Source organism: Enoplosus armatus, chromosome 15 (assembly GCF_043641665.1).
Source record: "Enoplosus armatus isolate fEnoArm2 chromosome 15, fEnoArm2.hap1, whole genome shotgun sequence".
NCBI lineage: Eukaryota > Metazoa > Chordata > Actinopteri > Centrarchiformes > Enoplosidae > Enoplosus > Enoplosus armatus.
In genome coordinates, this window is record NC_092194.1 from 6,507,169 (window position 1) to 6,525,927 (window position 18,759).

Here is an 18,759-nt window from a genome sequence, read left to right on the forward strand (position 1 = left end):
GCAGTGGTGGAAGAGTAGCCTTCACCAGCAAGTATTCAAAGTAAAAGTTCTCCTATGTAAGAGTGCCCCCTTTCAAAGTATTGTATTATTATAGGCTATATTGTCTTGGTATCACTGATGTACAAAAATTGCAAGCAGCATTCAACTATTTTTAAATACTGTTTAACACTGTTGTAGTATTTTATGCATCGCGTAAGCTTTGCAACAATAAACTGAAGCACTCAGATAAATGCACCCCTTGGAAAAAGCACAATATTTCCCTCTGAAATGTAGTTCAATGCAGTGGTGGAATGAAACCAAGTACATTTACTAATGTATTGTACTTAGTACAGTATAATTTTGAGGGTACTTGAGTATTTCCATTTTATGCTAATGTATATTTCTGCTCCACAATTATGTCAGAGGGAAATATAGTTTTTACTGCTCTCCATTTACTCCAACATAATACTCATGCAAAGTGCATGTACCTTAAGATTGAAGTGTACTTAATTACTTTCCACCACTGGATTTGTGATTAAAAATAAATTTAAAAAGTAGCCTAAAAGATGAAGCCTAAGCAAATAATTATTATACTGAAACTCTGAATGCACAGCTAAAACGTTATTGTTATACATATATTATATATATATATATATATTGTATACGTCACAGCTGGCCCTTGCTGGCAGTCTTGCCTCCTAACATTAAGAACAGCCTCTCTGCGCCCTGCGGGATGGGCGGTCACCGCTTCTTATCTCCCTATAAAGGAGGTGAGGACCTGTTGCTGCCAGTCCAGCAAACCAACTCAACGCGAATTCCCAAGCACTGCTTTCATCCCCGCTGCCGATGGATTTTAAAGCGTTTGGAGAGGAGCCCTCCGAGGGAGACGCGGAGGACCTGGACAGCGTGAAAGCACTCACAGAGAAGCTGAAGTTACAGACCCGCAGACCGTCCTACCTGGAGTGGCAGGAGCGGGTGCAGAGTCGACCGTGGACGGAGAGTTACTCGGCGGACGGTCCGGGCTCTGGAGGGCAAGTCGTGTCCGCGCCTGAGACTGCGAGGAACGAGAACTCAGAGGTGGCCGTGCGCAACATCTGTGGCTTTGATACTATTGATGACGCTTTGGAGTTTCTGCGAAAAGAGCTGGTGAGTGACTCCTGAGCATCTGATTTTATTTTACCCAAACATCTGTTTGATATATATGTTCATTTTAGTGCAGATAATGTTGCAAAGACTTGCCAACTTGACTCTGTCAAACGTGAAGTAGAGGATGATTTCTTCACCTCCTCAGGTGTCAGTGATCTGCTCTGCATGAACGCCTGACTTGAATTAAGGGGTAGCATGACTGATTTCATGCAGTCCTCACAAACTAAACAAACAGTTTGTGGAACAATATGATGTCTGTTCTCACGGTCTCAGGCTGCAGCCCATATTCTCCACATGCCAGTGATTTACACACTGTGATAAGAAGATAAAAACTATGATGAGAGCCATCACAATCCAAACTTCCACATATTTTCTGGTATCTCACTGATGCTCATTTTCCTTCCCTGCCCCCTCCACCCCTCACCCCTTGCTCCCTCCTCAGAGGGAGATGCAGGTTCAGGACAACCGCCTGGCCCGTCAGCTGATCCGTCTGCGTGGGGAGATCCACCGGCTGAAAGTGGAGCAAGTGTGCGACCGCCACAAGGAGATGCTGGACGACGCGACGTACGAGCTGGAGGAGTGTGGCGAGGAGTCGGACCTGCTGTGTGACATCCCCATGAAGGCTGCCTTCGCTCTGTCCACCCCGCTCAAACACCTGGGCCTCACCAAGATGAACATCAACTCCAGACGTTTCTCACTGTGTTAAAAACCTCAACCCGTGTTCATGTTGAGGATGTTCCCATCGCCTCCTCTGTGTTTTTGATGGCTAGTAAGGGAGGTGATTTGCTGACAGAGTGAAGAGTGGCTGCCAGCTTTTGGTGCCCTGGGTTGGAAATGAAAATGACTCCTTTGATGAGCACCTTGGCCTGACAGGCATGAGGAAGCCTCAGTGTGCAGACCTGTTGGGACACACACCCTTAATACTATCACACCTTCCTGCTGGACGGAGCCGGCTGCTCTACTGTTGACTGTTCTTTGCACAGTGAATGTTAATCAGAGTAGATAGACGGAAACTAGAGAGCTAGAATGAAATGTAAAGGCAGATAGGAAGTGGGCATTATGTTAAGTATCATATACCCAATGATGGGTTTTGTAAAGACAAAGTTTCACATGTGCCACAGTAGTTACAGGGAGAGTAGTACTTCCTGACAGATTGTCATGAGAAGAAGTCTTCGGTACAGGAGGGCCCTTTTCAGACAGGTAGACAGATCTGATTACTTTACATCAGTGGGGTCGCACCAGACAAGGGGTTGTAAGATAAATCTGAGAGGTCATGAGGCAATTTACAGGATAAGCAGATTTTCCTCTATTCCTTTCCATTTTTATGGCAAATTACTCGTCTCAACTACTCAACTTCATGTCTTCAGAGCATCCAGCATCGATCAGGTTGCTTAATTTTAAGAGGTCACAAGCCAAAAATGTTGAGAACCACTGCTTCACTTTTCTAGTAAAACAAAATTTGACTTGAAATAGTTGACTGAAATAAAAAAGTATGAAGGTGGCTTTAACTTTAAAGTAAATAGAGTCCTTTAATACAGCAGCATATTCCAGATGCTGAGGCCCTCGTCAGGTTGCTGTCCCCACCAGTATCCTCAAAGGAAGTGGGAGGTCACACTCCAGCATTTTTACACCTCTTCTTCACAAACCAAAAATATCTCCGTAGCCTCACCGCTGCAGCGACAGGACCCAGGAGGCCATGCCTAATGCATTTTATTTTCCATTACCACGTCCAGATGCTGCAGAGCACGAACACTATATACGGCTGGACAGTGACCAAGTGTGTTTTATTGTTAGATGGTTTATTATAGAGCCTGATATTATAAGTAACAGCAAGTAGGAAGAATAAAATGTTTTTGTTGAGTGTATTTGACATTGATTGTAACTGTGTTAAATGTAAAAAAAAAAACTATTAGCATTATTGTCATTCTATGCAGATTGTTAAATCATGCTACTGTAACATGAATGTATCTACATGACAAATGAGTATAAAAGCAAAATGCCTTAAAATGTAAATTGCCAATTTCTCTTGCACATACAGCACAATATTAAAGTGACTTTTTTGACCATGCCTATGTCACTTGTAAATGATGTTTTATTAGCATTAAAAACATTGGTTATTACACGGTTAGAACGGGTACTTTGGTTCTGTGCATCTGCTATCAGTCTAAAAGTCACCACATGCTCCTTCAGATCCATCCCCGTCCACCATCCTTGGTCTTCAAGCCGTCCCACACAATAGTCTCTTCTTTCCCTCCGCGAGACATTCATGACCTGGTGTAATATCCAAACATGTGAATGGGGCCCTAGAGGGATGTGCAGAACCGCAGACATTGTTGGACATAATTAGTAGAACAAGAAACCAAATATGCCTTGGCAGAGTGCGGCTGCTGTGTGAAATGAGAGCAACACTAGGACTGTTGAAGTGATCACAATGTGGCATACTTCAGGACACGGGATGACCTCATGTGTGACGTGGAAATGAATATCATATGGAAAACGCAGAGAGGCAGAGGTATTGTACCTTGAGGCCTCGTTCCTCAGTGAATGCTTTTACAATATAGTAGTCTTGTGTTTCTCACGCCACTGAGCTCTGCCCTGCAGATACTTTCCCCTGACCTATTCCCCAACATCATACCACGTCATGACAGGAGCAGAAGCTGATATTACAGTATAAATAAAGCATATCGTTTGTTTTGAAACTCAACAGGCGTGATATTTGAGTTGGTTAAAGGCTGCATTAAAGTGTACGTGAGCAAGCATCAGCAGCAGAACAAAAAACCGCTCTCATGAAAGAGGCCAGCACCTGCACAGTGAGGGGGGGCAGCAGGCGAGGCATGGAAAACGTTCTGCATATTGATAGTATCTCTGTTCGATTGCGTAACAGAATGTGATTTCCAACCACATTTGGATGTAGTGACAACTGTGGTCGAGGGGGAAGCTAGGAATACCCTGAAAGGCCCACGAGGCCTGCCAAAAGCCGATATCCAAACATGGCGAGGCTCTTTCAGGCATGTGCCAGTTGATCCACAGTGTTATTTCGTCATATTAATGAGGACTTTGTGTCTGTTGAGATTCTGCCTCAGGAAACAGATGTGCATATGTCTCTTTTTACTTTCTTTTTTGAAATGCGACATACTTCATATCAAACCACTTCACCCACCCTGCTAGATTTACACTCTCTCAGTTATGTGCTTTAACGGAAAAAAAGAGTGAGCTCAGGTGGTTTCATCGCAAGTGACACTTAATCTATGCTGTGGCAGTCTTCTAAGCACACGTGTCTGTGCACTTCCTGAAGTGTTTGGACTGACTTCCTGCCAGGGCGTGCTCTGTAGCAGCAGCCGTTCACCACAAGAGAAGATCGGCGGCCCGCACATAGAAAACGCAGCGGCACAGGCTCAGAGTGTGTTAGCAATCTGAGAGACTTGGTAATTCATGTCTCCTCTTAGGGCAAAATGAGACCATGGCGTGGCCCCCCATTCAACAAAGAGCTTTGGTTAAAGTAATGATTCATGAGAGGGCCATCCACTGATGTACGTGAGGTATTTGTGGCTAATTTTGCTTGTTTTTTTCACATATGACTTAGTTGTGAAAACCAAGGCCAAAGTCTATTTTTAAATGGTCAGAAACAGAACAGACACAAACCACATGTGCAATTGACAAAAATAGCCTTGTTGCCTTAACCTGAGGCCTGAAACCACTACACAGGATACACAACTGTCCCAAAGCACCAAAATCGCCTTTTGTGTGGCATCACTGTAAATGTAATAATAATAATAATATAGATTATAATTAATTACGATACTGCAAAGATCAGTCTGATGCTATTTGAAATCCTCTATCTTATCAAATGTTTTGAATAACCCTGGACCACCACCTCAACTCTACAGTGATGGTGTTCCTCACCTTACAGGTCACTGACTCACAGATGTTTTACACAAAAGTGGCACAAAAATATACAAATATAACCTCCTTTTTTTCAGCTGTTTTGGAACATTCACGTCTCGGCTCCCACTTTGGGAAAAGTGCTGTCCTGACCCCTTTACAATGGAGCCTGTAACGTTCCCCTGCTCACACACAGCTGCGTGGTAAAGCACCTGTTAGAAGCCTGCAGAGCAACCCTCAACCTTTCAACGACAGGAAACTCTCTGGGTCGCTCTCCTCCACTGCTAAACTCGTGCATGCGCGTGTGTGCGCAGACACACATCAGCACTCCGAGCACTGAGTTAGTTATAATAAGACAAGTGGATGATGACATCTTCACACCCAGACTCCAGTGGTGAAAAACTCCCTTTTTGCTAAATAGCTCTTTTAAAAGAATAGCTCTCTGATAAAGAGTTTCTCTATGGCGACACTTGGAATCTGATTTTGTTGGACGCTTGAAGAGACATTTCACCTTTACAAGAGGTAAGTTTCAAACTTGTGATTCCATCAGTGTTGCATAGGTTTGAAATATAGAAATAAGAAAGAAAATACTGTGACTGAGGTTGATAGCCAAACACAATCGCTTCCTTGTAATTGTCATATGTGTTATATAACAGGTGCTACGTAAATCAGAGGGGTTGTTTAAAGTTGGTAGAGGGTTTAAGCTTTTGACTTCAGATGTAAAGAGAAGAATAATGTCCACACCCAGAAGTAGTACAAGATGGCCACTAAAATTCATATTTTATTTCCATTTGTGTTGCATGATTTAATATAAAGGCTAGTTACAAAACACATTCACATACTGGTTGTGTCATCGTCACTGTTGATAAAAATCTCAATCACAAAGAAGATGGGACCACATAAGAACAACAGGACGCTTTCTTGTTGTAATAAAATATGCTCTGTATCTTATTAATCCATTCTCTAAGTTTAAGATTCAATCAAATATAAACTTCAGGCATTTATGTGTTTGTTACTTTGATAACTGTCACCAAGCATATCTGCGTTGGCGAGAGATAATGCAGAGATAATGACTGGATGTGAATAACAAAAGCACATTTGAATGTGAAACATCAAATTGCTCCTGTGAAATTGGTGCAACAAGAAGAAAATTCACATAAAAAAGTATTTTTTTAACGTGTGAATGTTGTTTCTTGGTTTAAAATGTTCTCAATGTCTTTTGAAAAGATATAATTTATTAGCCCACAAGCTTCACTGACAATGCCAGTGAATGTCTTCCAGACCTCACTTACCATCTAGATACCCATAATACTTTGCAAACAATAACAATCGTCAGTATTTGTTTGGAAAGGCATTCAGCTGCAGATCATAAAAAGAGGAGGGTAGCCCCTCAATGGAAAATGCTGACTCTCTGAGAGCTAGCCAGTAGGCGTAGGAGTGCTGATAATTCAAAAAAAAGCTCCTCATACCCTGGTGATCCTTCTGTGATTCGCTCCTTGGGGTCTCGGTACAGTGGGGTGTTGTTATTGCCGGGTCAGGCCTCTCCAGATTTTTCTCACGGCTCTGAGCCTTTGGGACAGACGGCTGCCGCGATTAGCCCACTGACCCTGTTCCATGAGTGGTCCATTGGGAGCCAAGTGAGCTTGAGAAAGCCAGTTCTTACAGTGCACCAGTAAAACACAATACAGAACACGTGCAGACGTTGGATTATACAAGATTAGTATTTGTACAGTTCTGCAGAGCCTGCTATTCCAGTCTGAATTAGAATTAGAGCATGTAAAGGCCTGTGATTTGCAGTGCTGAAAGTGGTGGTAACAATTCAGCTGTTTGTCAGAGTTCTGGGTGTGATTTAAAGGATTTTATGTGACTGTTGCATGCATGCTTATACGGTGTCAAAAGAGTGTCTAAAATGGAAGCTTTTACAGGTGTTTTCATTTAATTTCCAGCCTGATTCAGGAGCGAGCCTCCATTTTGAGGCGAGGCCCTCAGTCACATCCGATTAAAGCAGTTTCCGGAGATGGAAACATTTTGTGTCCTCCAATCTTAAAATGCAGGCATGAAAGTCTTTTTTTGAAACTTTGAAAAGTTTATGTCTTGTGTTTATGTTTTTTTTTACTACCAGTATTTGATGTCCTGGATTAATATGAGAAACATTTATTTGGGAACGCCACAGCTATCTAAGGGGTCGGCCAAAAAGAGACTGCTTTCATTAGAGAATGTTTTGCCATTAAAAAAGGAGTAATTATAATTTTATGAACATTTTGGTGCCCATACGACACCTTTCGAAAAATAACTTGAACGTCTAAATTGCAGAAAAGATGGGCTGTAACTGCAGCTCGGACTATTCAGACAGCGACTGGATCGAGAACTTGGATGAAATCTGTGAGCACTGCAACTGTCCCATCGCTCCCCAGTCATGCAACCCAGTAAGTGCCCACATACACTTTGTATGTGCAGGCATGTATTTGTGTTTGTTTTTTTTTTATTTGTACGCACATGCATGTATATGTCAGTACATTGTAGCATATGACTGAGTATCTGTGTGTAAGTGAGCTTGACACGAATGGGTTTTGGTTGTTTGTGGGATGACCACTTGGAGGACACACACACATAAGTTGGCTGCAGTACATTGCAAGTGAGAGGGTGTGAATTTTACATGGGCTGCCACAGTCCATTTCATGTTGTGTAAATTATCCAGTACCAAGAAAATTATAAAGCACAGTCTTCTATATATGTTTGAGTCCAAACTTACACAACTGCGAGGGAAGTTGTCTTTTGTGTGTGTCATTAAATGGGAGCATAATTATTCTCTCGATATTGTTTGCTTCCCCTTGTTAGAGTGAGTTAGATGTCCCATTAGATTAGAAATAAAGGAGAAAACCACCTGCGTGTGCCACAATACATCGAGACATTTTGTCTGGGAGACAAACCAAACCTGCTGACGATTTACCAACGAGATCCGCGCACTAGACCAGAAATCTACCTCGCTTTTACTGTGATAGTGCCATCTTGTTTTACCGCATGAATCTTCTGTTGTTCTTCCGAAAGCTGAATCTAAAATGCAAGTCTGATCTTGTTTTCTTTCTCTCTCACCAGTACACAGACCAGCTGATTCCGTACCCATCACAGCATTCACCTCCTACATCTCCTTTACCAGGTGACAAGATACAGTACATTTTTCTGGATGTGTGTGTGTTTAAGTATCTACAGTCTCACTGGTGTCACTTCTGTGTTACATGGTGAGTCAAGTCAAGCACAACATTCAACAACACATTAATGGTGTAGAAAAGGGCAACAGAGGAGATCCCTCATCCAGGATGGACACGCAATAGATGATGCATATACAGTACAGAGAAAAACACAATGGCAGTATTAGGTTAATAAAGCACAAACATTAAGTACATATTAAGTGTGTGATAAATGTACGAGTGTTGAAGTACAATTGAATACATACAAATACAAATACAAATGTCTGTTTGCTACACAAGAGAAATGTGGTTTTACCAAATCATCTATTATTTGGGTTAAGTTTCTGTACTCCTCACCTTCAGCCATGTTATCAACAAATTTCACACTGCATGGGGAACCAGGCAAGGATGCCCACTCTCTCTATTCACCTTCCCATCGAGCCATCGAGCCTTTAGCAGAAACCAATCGTCAAAATATCAATATAAAAATAATTCAGTCACCCAGCACACAACATAAGCCTTTATTCTGTGTTCCACCTATATTCTGTTTTACTAAAACTTACAATATTTCTCTTGCAGACAACCTTGTGGTGGCCATATACAGTTATGAACCCAACCATGACGGCGACCTGGGCTTCGAGAAGGGAGACAAACTCAAGATCATCAACAAGTAAGCTGCTGATTAACATATAGCAACGCTTGGTGTAAAGAATTATAGTAATATTTCAGTCGGATACTATCCACTCACCTCCCAGGCACCTGAAATTTCATTTCATCAAGTGTGTCGGACCACTGTGTATGCAGCAAGATAACCCGTGTGCATCCAGCTTTGTTAACTTTGGCCTAGTGGTCTAAGGCACATATCATGAATTCACCTTTCAGACCGGGGACGTGTTGCACATAAATCCCCCTTGCTATCGGCCCATATTTCCTGTCTCTCTGTCAACTATCGAATAAAGGCAAAAATGTCATCATTTAGCCACATGACGATACATGGCGGGTTTCAAAAGAGGAAACCTATGCTCCTGTAACTGTAAATAGAGGTAAATTGAAAAAGTCATAAAACAAATGGGTAACTAGCTATTAGGAAAAATATAATGGGTTTTTCATTTTATTTTATTTTTTGAGATATAAAAAGATGGCGATATAAATGTTAAAAGCTGAAGAGTCCTGTTTTTTTTTTTTTGGTGGTCCAGCAAACTCTGAAATGGACTTTCACTTCTTTCAGTCAGGGCTGTAAAGTTACCATTAAGGACAATAAGGTCATGTCCTCTGTGATATATCTGGAAATTGGGGGGGGGGGGGGGGGGTATAATGACAAGCAGAGGAGTTTACATTACACGATTACACAAAAATAACACGTGCTTTTTTAAAGGTGGATTGTAATGTTTTTTAGACTAAATCTGTCTGTTTCTTGGGACAAAAAAAAAAAATTTAATTAAAGTGAATAAAAATTTAGCGCTCTACATACGAGACCATAATGCAGTGGACTAAAAATGTTTAAATACTCAGAGAATTGCACAGAGTTTGGTTGGCAGCTAGACAACATTTTCTCAGGTGATCGGGTTTCTACAGGGTGAATTTGGACTTGTGATCCTAAAATCCTAGCTATGGCTCTAACAGACATATAAAATATTTTGATTTTAAAGAGAAATATTCCTCTGATACTTCAAAGGTATACATGTGGCTGTATTGTACAGAGCTTGTAGTGAGCATGTCTCCTTTGTCTGTAGTCTCTCCTGTTTCTTCTGCTGTTATGCAAATAAAGACATTTCCCCACCTACGAAGTGTGATGCAGTTCATTTCATGCAGTGATCATTTACATTGCAAAGAACCCCTTTGCCTGAGGGGGCTAACTGAAACTGCTTTCTGAATGTGAACCCATTCCTCCCATAAAGTCTAGACTGCTGTGAGGCATCACAGGTATGTTAACTAACTCGTGGTTTTATTGCTGTCTCTTTTGACATCCAGGGATGATCCAGAGTGGTATTTGGCAGAATCTCTCACCACAGGCCAGCGGGGCTACATCCCACACAACTTTGTTGCGATGACGACAGTGGAGACTGAACCGTACGTCATACAGGAAACATAATGATACTGCTCTCAGCACCGCCTCATATAATGCATGCTGTGTCCCTGAGTGAAGGGAAGTGGTTAGCTCAAAGTGTGAAGCATGTTGTGTGTGTTTGTGCTGCAGGTGGTTCTTTAAGAGCATTTCTAGAAACGAAGCCATGAGGCTCCTCCTCGCTCCTGGGAATACGCTGGGCTCCTTCCTGATTCGAGAGAGTGAGACAACCCCAGGTGAAGTGATGAAGCACTGACTCATATACAGCCAACACATAATCAAAGTTTCTGTTTTACAAGGTGGTTTCTCAGCAGTATCTCTGAGTATACGATTCCACTGTGACCTTTGCTTTAAAGTTGCTACATGTATGATTTTTAAATATCTATATATTGGTTATACAAGTGAGATAATGCACTATCCTCTGTATCACCCCGTCTTGTTATTACTGGCGCCGTATCTAAAATAAGACCCATTTCCCACAAACCCCTTTTCTGTTTCACAACTGTCTTCATTTATTCAATTTCAGTTTTGTTTTCCTGTTGAAAATGTGTGAGTGTTTTGTTACTTTCACAGTATTTATACAGCACCTAGACCTGCTCTATAATCAAAAAAGACATGGAAATGTCACTTTCTACAATATGACACCTTTAAGGCTGATGCAGTTTGCTCCTGTACTCTTCTCTATTTAAACTAATAATTGACATGAATCAAGTATTGATTTAAGGGTGTCAAATGCGACACATAAGACCTCCAAACCTGCGTTTAAACCTTATTTGATTTGTGATTTTCAGATATTTCGTGTGAAATCTGCATCATCTCACATTAGATTATGCTTACTCTTTGCTCCAGGGTCATACTCCTTATCAATCAGGGACTTGGACCACAATACTGGCGAAGGAGTCAAGCACTACAGAATCCGCAATATGGACAATGGCGGCTTCTACATCACAGTCAAGATATCCTTCAACTCGCTGAAGGAGCTTGTCCAGCATCACTCACGTGTGTACAGCCTCTTGAGGGGGATTCATCAGGACTACTGATTACTGTGGGGGGGGGTTTCATCTGAATAATTTGAAACCTGGTCTGCTTTCTGTGTCCTCCAGGCGATTCAGATGGGTTGTGCACAAAACTGGTGAAGCCATGTCAGTCGAGGGCGCCGCAGAAGCCCTGGTGGCAGGACGAGTGGGAGATTCCCCGTGAGTCCCTGAAGCTGGAGCGCAGGCTTGGGGCAGGACAGTTTGGAGAAGTCTGGATGGGTGAGAATTCAGTCATTTAAGTGTTCTTTTTCCATTCTGTGCACAGGAGTTTGAACCATTTTGCGCAGATACATCACACGCACAAAGCCCGGTTGCTCAATCAAGTTGTGGGCTTGACTGTGCGTCTGCTGGAAAGCCTTTAGCCAGAGGTTTTCTGCAGTGTATGCAGAACAGTTTCCTCAACACAGCCTTAATTGTAGGCTTGTATGAGCTGGTGAACTGGAGACTGACGAATGAGGTATTATCCCAGTTACGCAACATCACTCAAACGAATGAAAAATGAAATAAATGAATCTACCTCTCCAAAGAGATCACAGATTGGAGGAACTGTCTCTTAACAATACTCACATGAATGTCTTTTGTCACTGTGGAGTATTAAGTCAAACAAGAAGGCGAAATGTTTTGATCACAAGGGTATCAGTTGAAATAATCTGTGCCACAACCCCCTTATTATTCAATTGGATGGGTATTTTCCGTCGTCATTTGCCAGCACAACTCAACATCCCAAACAAATCACTGTACTAGAGCTAAACATTACCAACCATGGAACTTGCCCTCCTTTCACAGCCACTTTCTATTTACAGTATCTTCTTGCATCTAGTCTGGGCACTGCATTTGTTTCTCTGTCCTCATACAAACATTGGTTCAAGGACATGAATAATGGGAGTGACTGTCATTTGCTGTGAAATGTTTATACACGTTTGTTAAAAATATGCGATAACCATCTTTTATGGCGAGAAGATTTCCATTGTAGATAAAAGAGATGGAGGAATGCTTTGAGTCGTGACAGTAATTTGTTCCCAGCATTGCTGAGCTTCATGCACGGTGTGAGATGCTCAGCGCCTTATATGACTGAGGCTAAAACTAGTGGGTTTGGTTGACATGATACGCGGCGGTGTTAGCGAACCAGAGCTGGAATGAGATCCTGTTTGCACGAGCGTCACATGGAACTGTTGTTAGTTTAGCACATATTTGATCACAACTCCTGACATAACCACTGTATTTATGACCCCTGCAAGCTGAGTTGAAAGCTCTGCAGGTTTACTTTTACATTAAACACAGTGTAGTAAATCATGCAAGCAGCAAGGCTCTAAGGGGGGCAATGCATGTCGGCCGCTTTGGTCCAGATTGAAATATCTCAACAACTATCAGGTGGATTTTTGTGAGATTTTGTACAAACATTTACAGAAAGTGTAGCCTACTGACTTTGTGTTTAGTGCTAATTAGCAAAATGTTAGCATGCTAACACACTAATGGTGATCATGGTAAGCATTACACCTACTTAACATCAGCATGTTAACATTGTAATCGTGTTAGCACACAGCTCAAAGTGCCATTATAGAGCTGCTAGCGTGGCTGTAGACTCTTGTTTTAATCAATGCCGTCCAGAAACCCAGTGATGTCTAAATGCATATTTTCAGGTGTCTACAATAATGACAGGAAGGTTGCCATTAAGAACCTGAAGATGGGCACGATGTCGGTGGAAGCCTTCCTGGCCGAGGCCAACATGATGAAGAACTTGCAGCATACCCGTCTCGTCCGCCTCTTCGCTGTTGTTACCCAGGAGCCAATCTATATTGTCACGGAGTACATGGAAAATGGTGGGTAGAAATACTCAATGTGTCACAGCCTGAGGCATTTTACTAATAATATCAACCATCAACAGGGAATTCCAGGTATCACTGAAAGCATCAAATGAATGGAAAAACCTAGTCCCAGGGTATTTCCATGAAATGAATGCGCATTTGAAGATAAATTGACAAGAAATCCTTCTGTAATCATACCAGCTCCTTTCAGTTCAGTTTAGTCACCTGAAATATGTCTAAGCCTGTCTGAAATGATAATTTCCTTAATCTCCTGCCCCGTCACCGTGAACACCAACAGCAGTGTCATCAGGGTAAGCTATGTGCCTGGAGCAAAGACAAAGAAAGTGTTTTATAGGCAGCGCCGTGTCATAGACGTTCAGGATCAAACATGTTGATCTGTTTTCGGACTCCGAGCACATGCTTGAACAAAAGACCGGCTGCTTCGTGAGTCAAAGAGTTTTCAGACGCTCCACTCCAGCGACTCTGTTGAAGAAGCTGAACACCTTTTGATCACACAGCTGCCTTCATATTTATTTGTGTTTGATAAAAGATACCAGATGCACATTGCTGGAACTATACAGTATAATCCTCACCTGTGATTGTAAAGCAAAGACCGTGTGAGCGAACCTAAATAAGGGAGCTAAGTCATGAGCCTTGCCTCCCAAAGCATGCTGCCCTGCTGAAGTGGTCTGCCTGTCTGATAGGCTATTTTCAGCGTCTCCTCTTGAAACTCCTGCATTGGCCGCTCTGTGCTAAAATATTTCAAAGCAAACATGAACTTTCACTTCTTTTCCGGGCCCCTCCAGACAGGTTACTGGTGTTTACTCACCAAAGGGAAGTCTCTCCTGGCCGGCGCTCTGAGACGGGGGGGTGTTAAGATGGGAGAGGGTGATTCACCAGGTTGTTGTTTTCCCCTGATGAGGCCTGGCTACATTCCCGTGTCTGTATTGCGCACATGCATCCGCAGACACAAAGGCTCATGTACAGACACATGCACACAAATACTGGAACGCCGTAAGGTTGCGGCAGTAAACAAACTGCGACAATGGCAGTTTGTTCAGCATCTTGCCAATGCATCTTCCTCCTTTTCTCTCCCTTCTTACATAACAAAGCACATGTGAAATTACTGCAAAACACAAGTAATGAAACTGCGGTCATTGTTACAGCTGCAAACAACTTTCCATAGTACAAGATCTATGCCCAGTAATAGTTTATTACGCCTAAATGCGGCAGTCATATGGAAGTGATCCAGTATCTGTTTCAGTTTAACCTCAAAAGTCTTTGTTATTCTTTTTCACTGGGAGGAACAATAACAAAATGCATAGAGAGATGTTGTCACAAACACAGAAACAGCCAGTGCCTTTGTGTAAGTCTTGTATGTGTGGCCTGTAAACCACCAGCAGTGGCTCTACATGAGGCTGCCTCTTTGTCTGGGATCCACGTGTGGACAGGACACAATTGTTGCCTCTGTTGTCAAGAGAAAGGATGGCTTGGAGTTCCCGTCTTTTCAATTTGTCCGTTTTTTTATTATCGGAGACAACAAAGATGGAAAATAACAGGCGTGTCATCCCAGCTTCCCTTTGTGACCTTGACAAAGAGCGTTCCTCTGGCTCTCAGACTTCAAAAGCAGTCTTCCGGACTTAAGCAGAGGAGCAAAGGCCTCCTCTTTCCTGGCACAGTCATTCCTCTTAAAGTATTTCCTTTGGTTTGACTTGGTTGGCTGGCTTGCAGAGGTATTGTTCTGCGCTAATCAAACTCAACACAAAGTCAGCTGTCAGAAACTATGCATCAACTTGACTGATGCTCTGTGTACTTCCTCCCTGTGTTATTTTCCTTGATTCGCTATTCTGGTCCAACGCCATCTATTTATGTCTGTGGGGAATCATGGTGTTCTGGTAATACTTTGTTTAACCTTCTGTACATTGCACCTTCAAATATAATGAAATAAACAAGTGTATGCATCTGTAATATTCAGGATGTACTGGGGGTGGTGGAAACCTAGTTTACCCAGTTATTTGTTTGCAGAAATGGATTGAGAGAGTCCATCTGTTGAGGCTGACATGCTTTGTGAAATAAATTCATATTGTTTAGCTTGGTTAGCAGTTGTAAGGACGTTCATTAAGACATCAATAAGTGCTTTTCTGAAGAGATATAACTTTCTCTTCCTTTTTACAGGTAGCCTGGTGGATTACCTAAAAACAACCCAAGGAAGTAGTTTGCCCATGAACACTCTGATAGACATGGCGTCTCAGGCAAGACATCTCTTTTTACCATCAATGCGACTCCTTTTGCTCCACTTACCAGATTCCTTTTCATTTCATCTTTCACTTCCTGTTCGCTCAGCATGATCCTCATGAACAGGAAACTGGCCACTGTTATAATGAGGCTTACATTCAACACTAATCTCATAATAACAAAAGAGCTGGATCGGTGTGTGTGTGTGTGTGTGTGTGTGCAGGTGTGCGTGTCACACTGCTACTTTTATCTGCTCAACAAGTTGCTGACTCAGCAACACTGTCCAAATCAGGGCATGGTGACAAAACCTGAAACTGAAACAAATAATGCAGATTTTCCACTTAATTTCTCTGAATTTGTCTTTCATCGACACACAGTGAGATGCTCTGTCACAGCTCTGCCAACGTGATTACCACTTTCAGCTATCCCCCACATGAAAGTTACTGTTGTGTATGTTCAATGTAAAGCCTGACCATCAGTTAAGCCAGATGTTTGAACACGTTTGACACTGTAAGTTAAAGCGATAGTGACATTTCGGGATGCTTATTCTCTTTCTTGTCGAGTGTTAGATAAGAAGATTGATACCACTCTCACATCTTTTCGTTAAATAATGGTTGCGAGCAGTGACTTCACCGTGATGTTGCCAGGCAACCAACAGAGTATCCAGCAAGTTTAAAACAAACGATTAAACAAATGAGGTATGACGTGTTAATTAGTGAGCCTTAGAAGTGCTGGTAGGCAGATTTTTTTTTACCCTGGGACAGAGCCAGGTTAGCTTTCTCCCCCCCGTCTCCAATATTTATGCTAAGCTAACCAACTGCTAGCTGGCTCTAGCTTAATTTTTAGCATACAGACATGAGAGCGCTATCAATCTATACAATAAGAGTATTTCCCAAAATGTCAAACCCCAATCATGCCCACATCTACTTCTTGAAATGTTACATGCCAGTAAAGGAACTGACTTACATGTTTTGTGGGTGTGGGAATGGAAAACACAACCACAGGAAGACAGACTGAAGTTTCAAAAGTCTAACAAGACAAGAGATTCTTCATCCGGAGTAGGTTAATTCTCTGACGCCTTAGAGCTTGCTGCAGAGAGTGGAGTTCATACAGAGCTTTGTGGTGAACATATTTTACAGAAAGAGGCTTTCAAGCCAGTCGACATGCACTCGTAGCATTTGCGGTAAAAGCACAAAGCAAGTAGCTCATGTCATCATGTGACGTACCACAAAAATAAAGCGATTAATGACCTTGCACTTGCTGCAGTATTGAACTCTGTTCACATCCTTATGCCTTGTGCTTTAAATGTGTGTACATGTATGTAATCAGTTACTCAAATGAATGTTAGCTGTCTGAGCTAAAGCAGATACGTCATTTAATGAATGCAAAATAATGGTTTATAGTTTCAGATTGATTCATACCACAATCAAATGAATGGAATGGAGAGTAAAGAGGCGTTAAGTTGCCTGAGTAGGAAGTCATGACAACGGTAGAAGTTTGTGAAATACACAGACACACGCACTTCTCACGTTTCTGACGAGACCCCCAGGGCCAATCGGACCTATGTGATAGATTCTTATGTCTGAAATACGCACCACTGACCCAGCAAAACACAGAGAGTTAGATATTTGACCACAGACACAAATGACACAGATGCTTGTTCAGTGTGGGAGGTGAATTCTGTGGAAATCATCAGCTTTTTCTTGATTAAGATGCCTCACATACCGATTGCTTCATACTTTAGGTCAATTTCCTATGATGTCTGCCTATGAGTATAGTACTTGCATTACTATAGTATCATAGTATTTGATTGAATAAGAAACACAATTATTGGAATAATCAGCCAGTCTGCGGTAAGGTAAAGGCAGGGCTGCAGCTTTTAGTATCAGGAAGTAGAGCAGGCACAGCTGTGTACCTGGGTGGAGTACGTGGGTGAAGTAGAGAGGTAAAGGTTACAAGGAACTGACCTGGGGAAGTGGTAAACTCCCTAGTTTGGGGATCTTTCTGTTCATCTGTCCAACACACACAAACAAACAAAACACTAAAACACACATACGTCCCTCATGCTCCTGTATTTCATGCTTGAGCACACAGACGCAGGGCTTGCCTTATGATGTGCTGTCTCCTACAGGTGGCTGACGGCATGGCCTTTATCGAGCAGCAAAATTACATTCATCGAGACCTGAGAGCAGCCAATATTCTGGTGTCTCATGAGCTCATCTGTAAGATTGCCGACTTTGGCCTGGCCAGACTGATCGAGGATAACGAATACACAGCAAGAGAGGGTAACAACACCTTGTAGAGATCACTTATATCACATGTTTTCACATCTTTTGAGCCCAGGCTGAAAATGTGTCTTATAGAATAGTTTTTGTTTTATTATAAGGCTTTTGTTTGAGTGCATTTGGCATGGAAAGATTTTAGGAATCACAAAAATTGAAGCATAGCTCCACCAAGTGTTCGTGCTTTTTTTGTGTGTAATAAAGTTTCCTCCTGTGCTCATAGGTGCGAAGTTCCCCATCAAATGGACTGCCCCAGAGGCCATTAACTATGGCACCTTTTCCATAAAATCAGACGTGTGGTCATTTGGAATCCTCCTGACAGAAATAGTGACATATGGACGCATACCTTATCCTGGTAATACTCCTTTGCTTTACTCATACTAGTCCATCACAAACTCATATATTATAATATCACCAAATTACAAGTCTAGCATGGATTATACTTGCTGAAATCATCATATCCACTGCCTCCTCTCCTACATTTTACCTGTTGTTCAGGTATGTCCAACCCAGAGGTCATCCAGAACCTGGAGCGTAACTACAGAATGCCGAAGCCAGAAAACTGTTCAGATGGGCTTTATGACGTCATGTGTCTGTGCTGGAGGGAAAACCCAGAGGACAGGCCCACCTTCGAGTACCTGAGGAGCGTTCTGGAGGATTTCTTCACTGCCACAGAGAGGCAGTACCAGGAATAGCCCTGATGGGGCAGAAAGACAGACATACTATAAATATACTCAAACTAAAGGCACGGCCTGTGAAGGTGGAATGCCGGATTGTGTTTTGTTTGTTGAAGAGTACATGCCTTTATATTGATAGGGTACAAACTGAGATTACTTTGTTTCTGCATCAATGTTATTCTGAAGTGGCTTCTTAGATATGATACAATCGCATGTGGAGCTGCGGACCTGAACTGCAGAGCCCACAGCAGAAAGGAGAGTGATCGCCATGCTGCTTGAATAAACTGGGAAATGTCTGATGTAGCTGAATAAGTAGCTGCTCTCCTGGTGCTCATTATTAACATGTAAATACTATGAAACTGCTTCAGCTGTGTTTTACCTCTGCAGTTTAATAAATGTTTCGTTTTACTCACAGTAAAAAGCTTTACATGGATGCAGTTTGTTGTTACATTGAATAAAGCAG

The 18,759-nt window shown here is 42.2% G+C and overlaps 2 protein-coding genes across 2 annotated transcripts; both read left to right on the forward strand.

Moving 5' to 3' along the window:
* Nucleotides 1–757: 757 nt before the first annotated feature.
* Nucleotides 758–3,197, forward strand: fam167b (family with sequence similarity 167 member B). The gene is made up of 2 exons (XM_070920629.1): nt 758–1,125; nt 1,568–3,197. The coding sequence occupies exons 1-2, from the start codon at nt 826–828 to the stop codon at nt 1,829–1,831; spliced, it is 564 nt and encodes a 187-aa protein (XP_070776730.1). The 5' UTR covers nt 758–825; the 3' UTR covers nt 1,832–3,197.
* A 2,228-nt stretch (nt 3,198–5,425) lies between these two features.
* Nucleotides 5,426–18,717, forward strand: lck (LCK proto-oncogene, Src family tyrosine kinase). Its single transcript, XM_070920628.1, has 13 exons — nt 5,426–5,529; nt 7,321–7,433; nt 8,104–8,164; nt 8,775–8,865; nt 10,167–10,265; nt 10,393–10,496; nt 11,110–11,259; nt 11,364–11,516; nt 12,938–13,117; nt 15,278–15,354; nt 17,469–17,622; nt 17,843–17,974; nt 18,118–18,717. The coding sequence occupies exons 2-13, from the start codon at nt 7,326–7,328 to the stop codon at nt 18,312–18,314; spliced, it is 1,506 nt and encodes a 501-aa protein (XP_070776729.1). The 5' UTR covers nt 5,426–5,529; nt 7,321–7,325; the 3' UTR covers nt 18,315–18,717.
* The last annotated feature ends 42 nt before the right edge of the window (nt 18,718–18,759 follow it).

What these genes read in the sequence shown, in the direction of transcription:
- lck (XM_070920628.1), top strand. Translation starts at nt 7,326, where the DNA reads ATGGGCTGTAACTGCAGCTCGGACTATTCAGACAGCGACTGGATCGAG. An exon ending in GTTTGGAGAAGTCTGGATGG is followed by an intron (nt 11,517 to 12,937) that starts GTGAGAATTCAG and finishes GCATATTTTCAG; the next exon opens with GTGTCTACAATAATGACAGG. An exon ending in TGGACGCATACCTTATCCTG is followed by an intron (nt 17,975 to 18,117) that starts GTAATACTCCTT and finishes CCTGTTGTTCAG; the next exon opens with GTATGTCCAACCCAGAGGTC.
- fam167b (XM_070920629.1), top strand. Translation starts at nt 826, where the DNA reads ATGGATTTTAAAGCGTTTGGAGAGGAGCCCTCCGAGGGAGACGCGGAG. An exon ending in AGTTTCTGCGAAAAGAGCTG is followed by an intron (nt 1,126 to 1,567) that starts GTGAGTGACTCC and finishes CTCCCTCCTCAG; the next exon opens with AGGGAGATGCAGGTTCAGGA.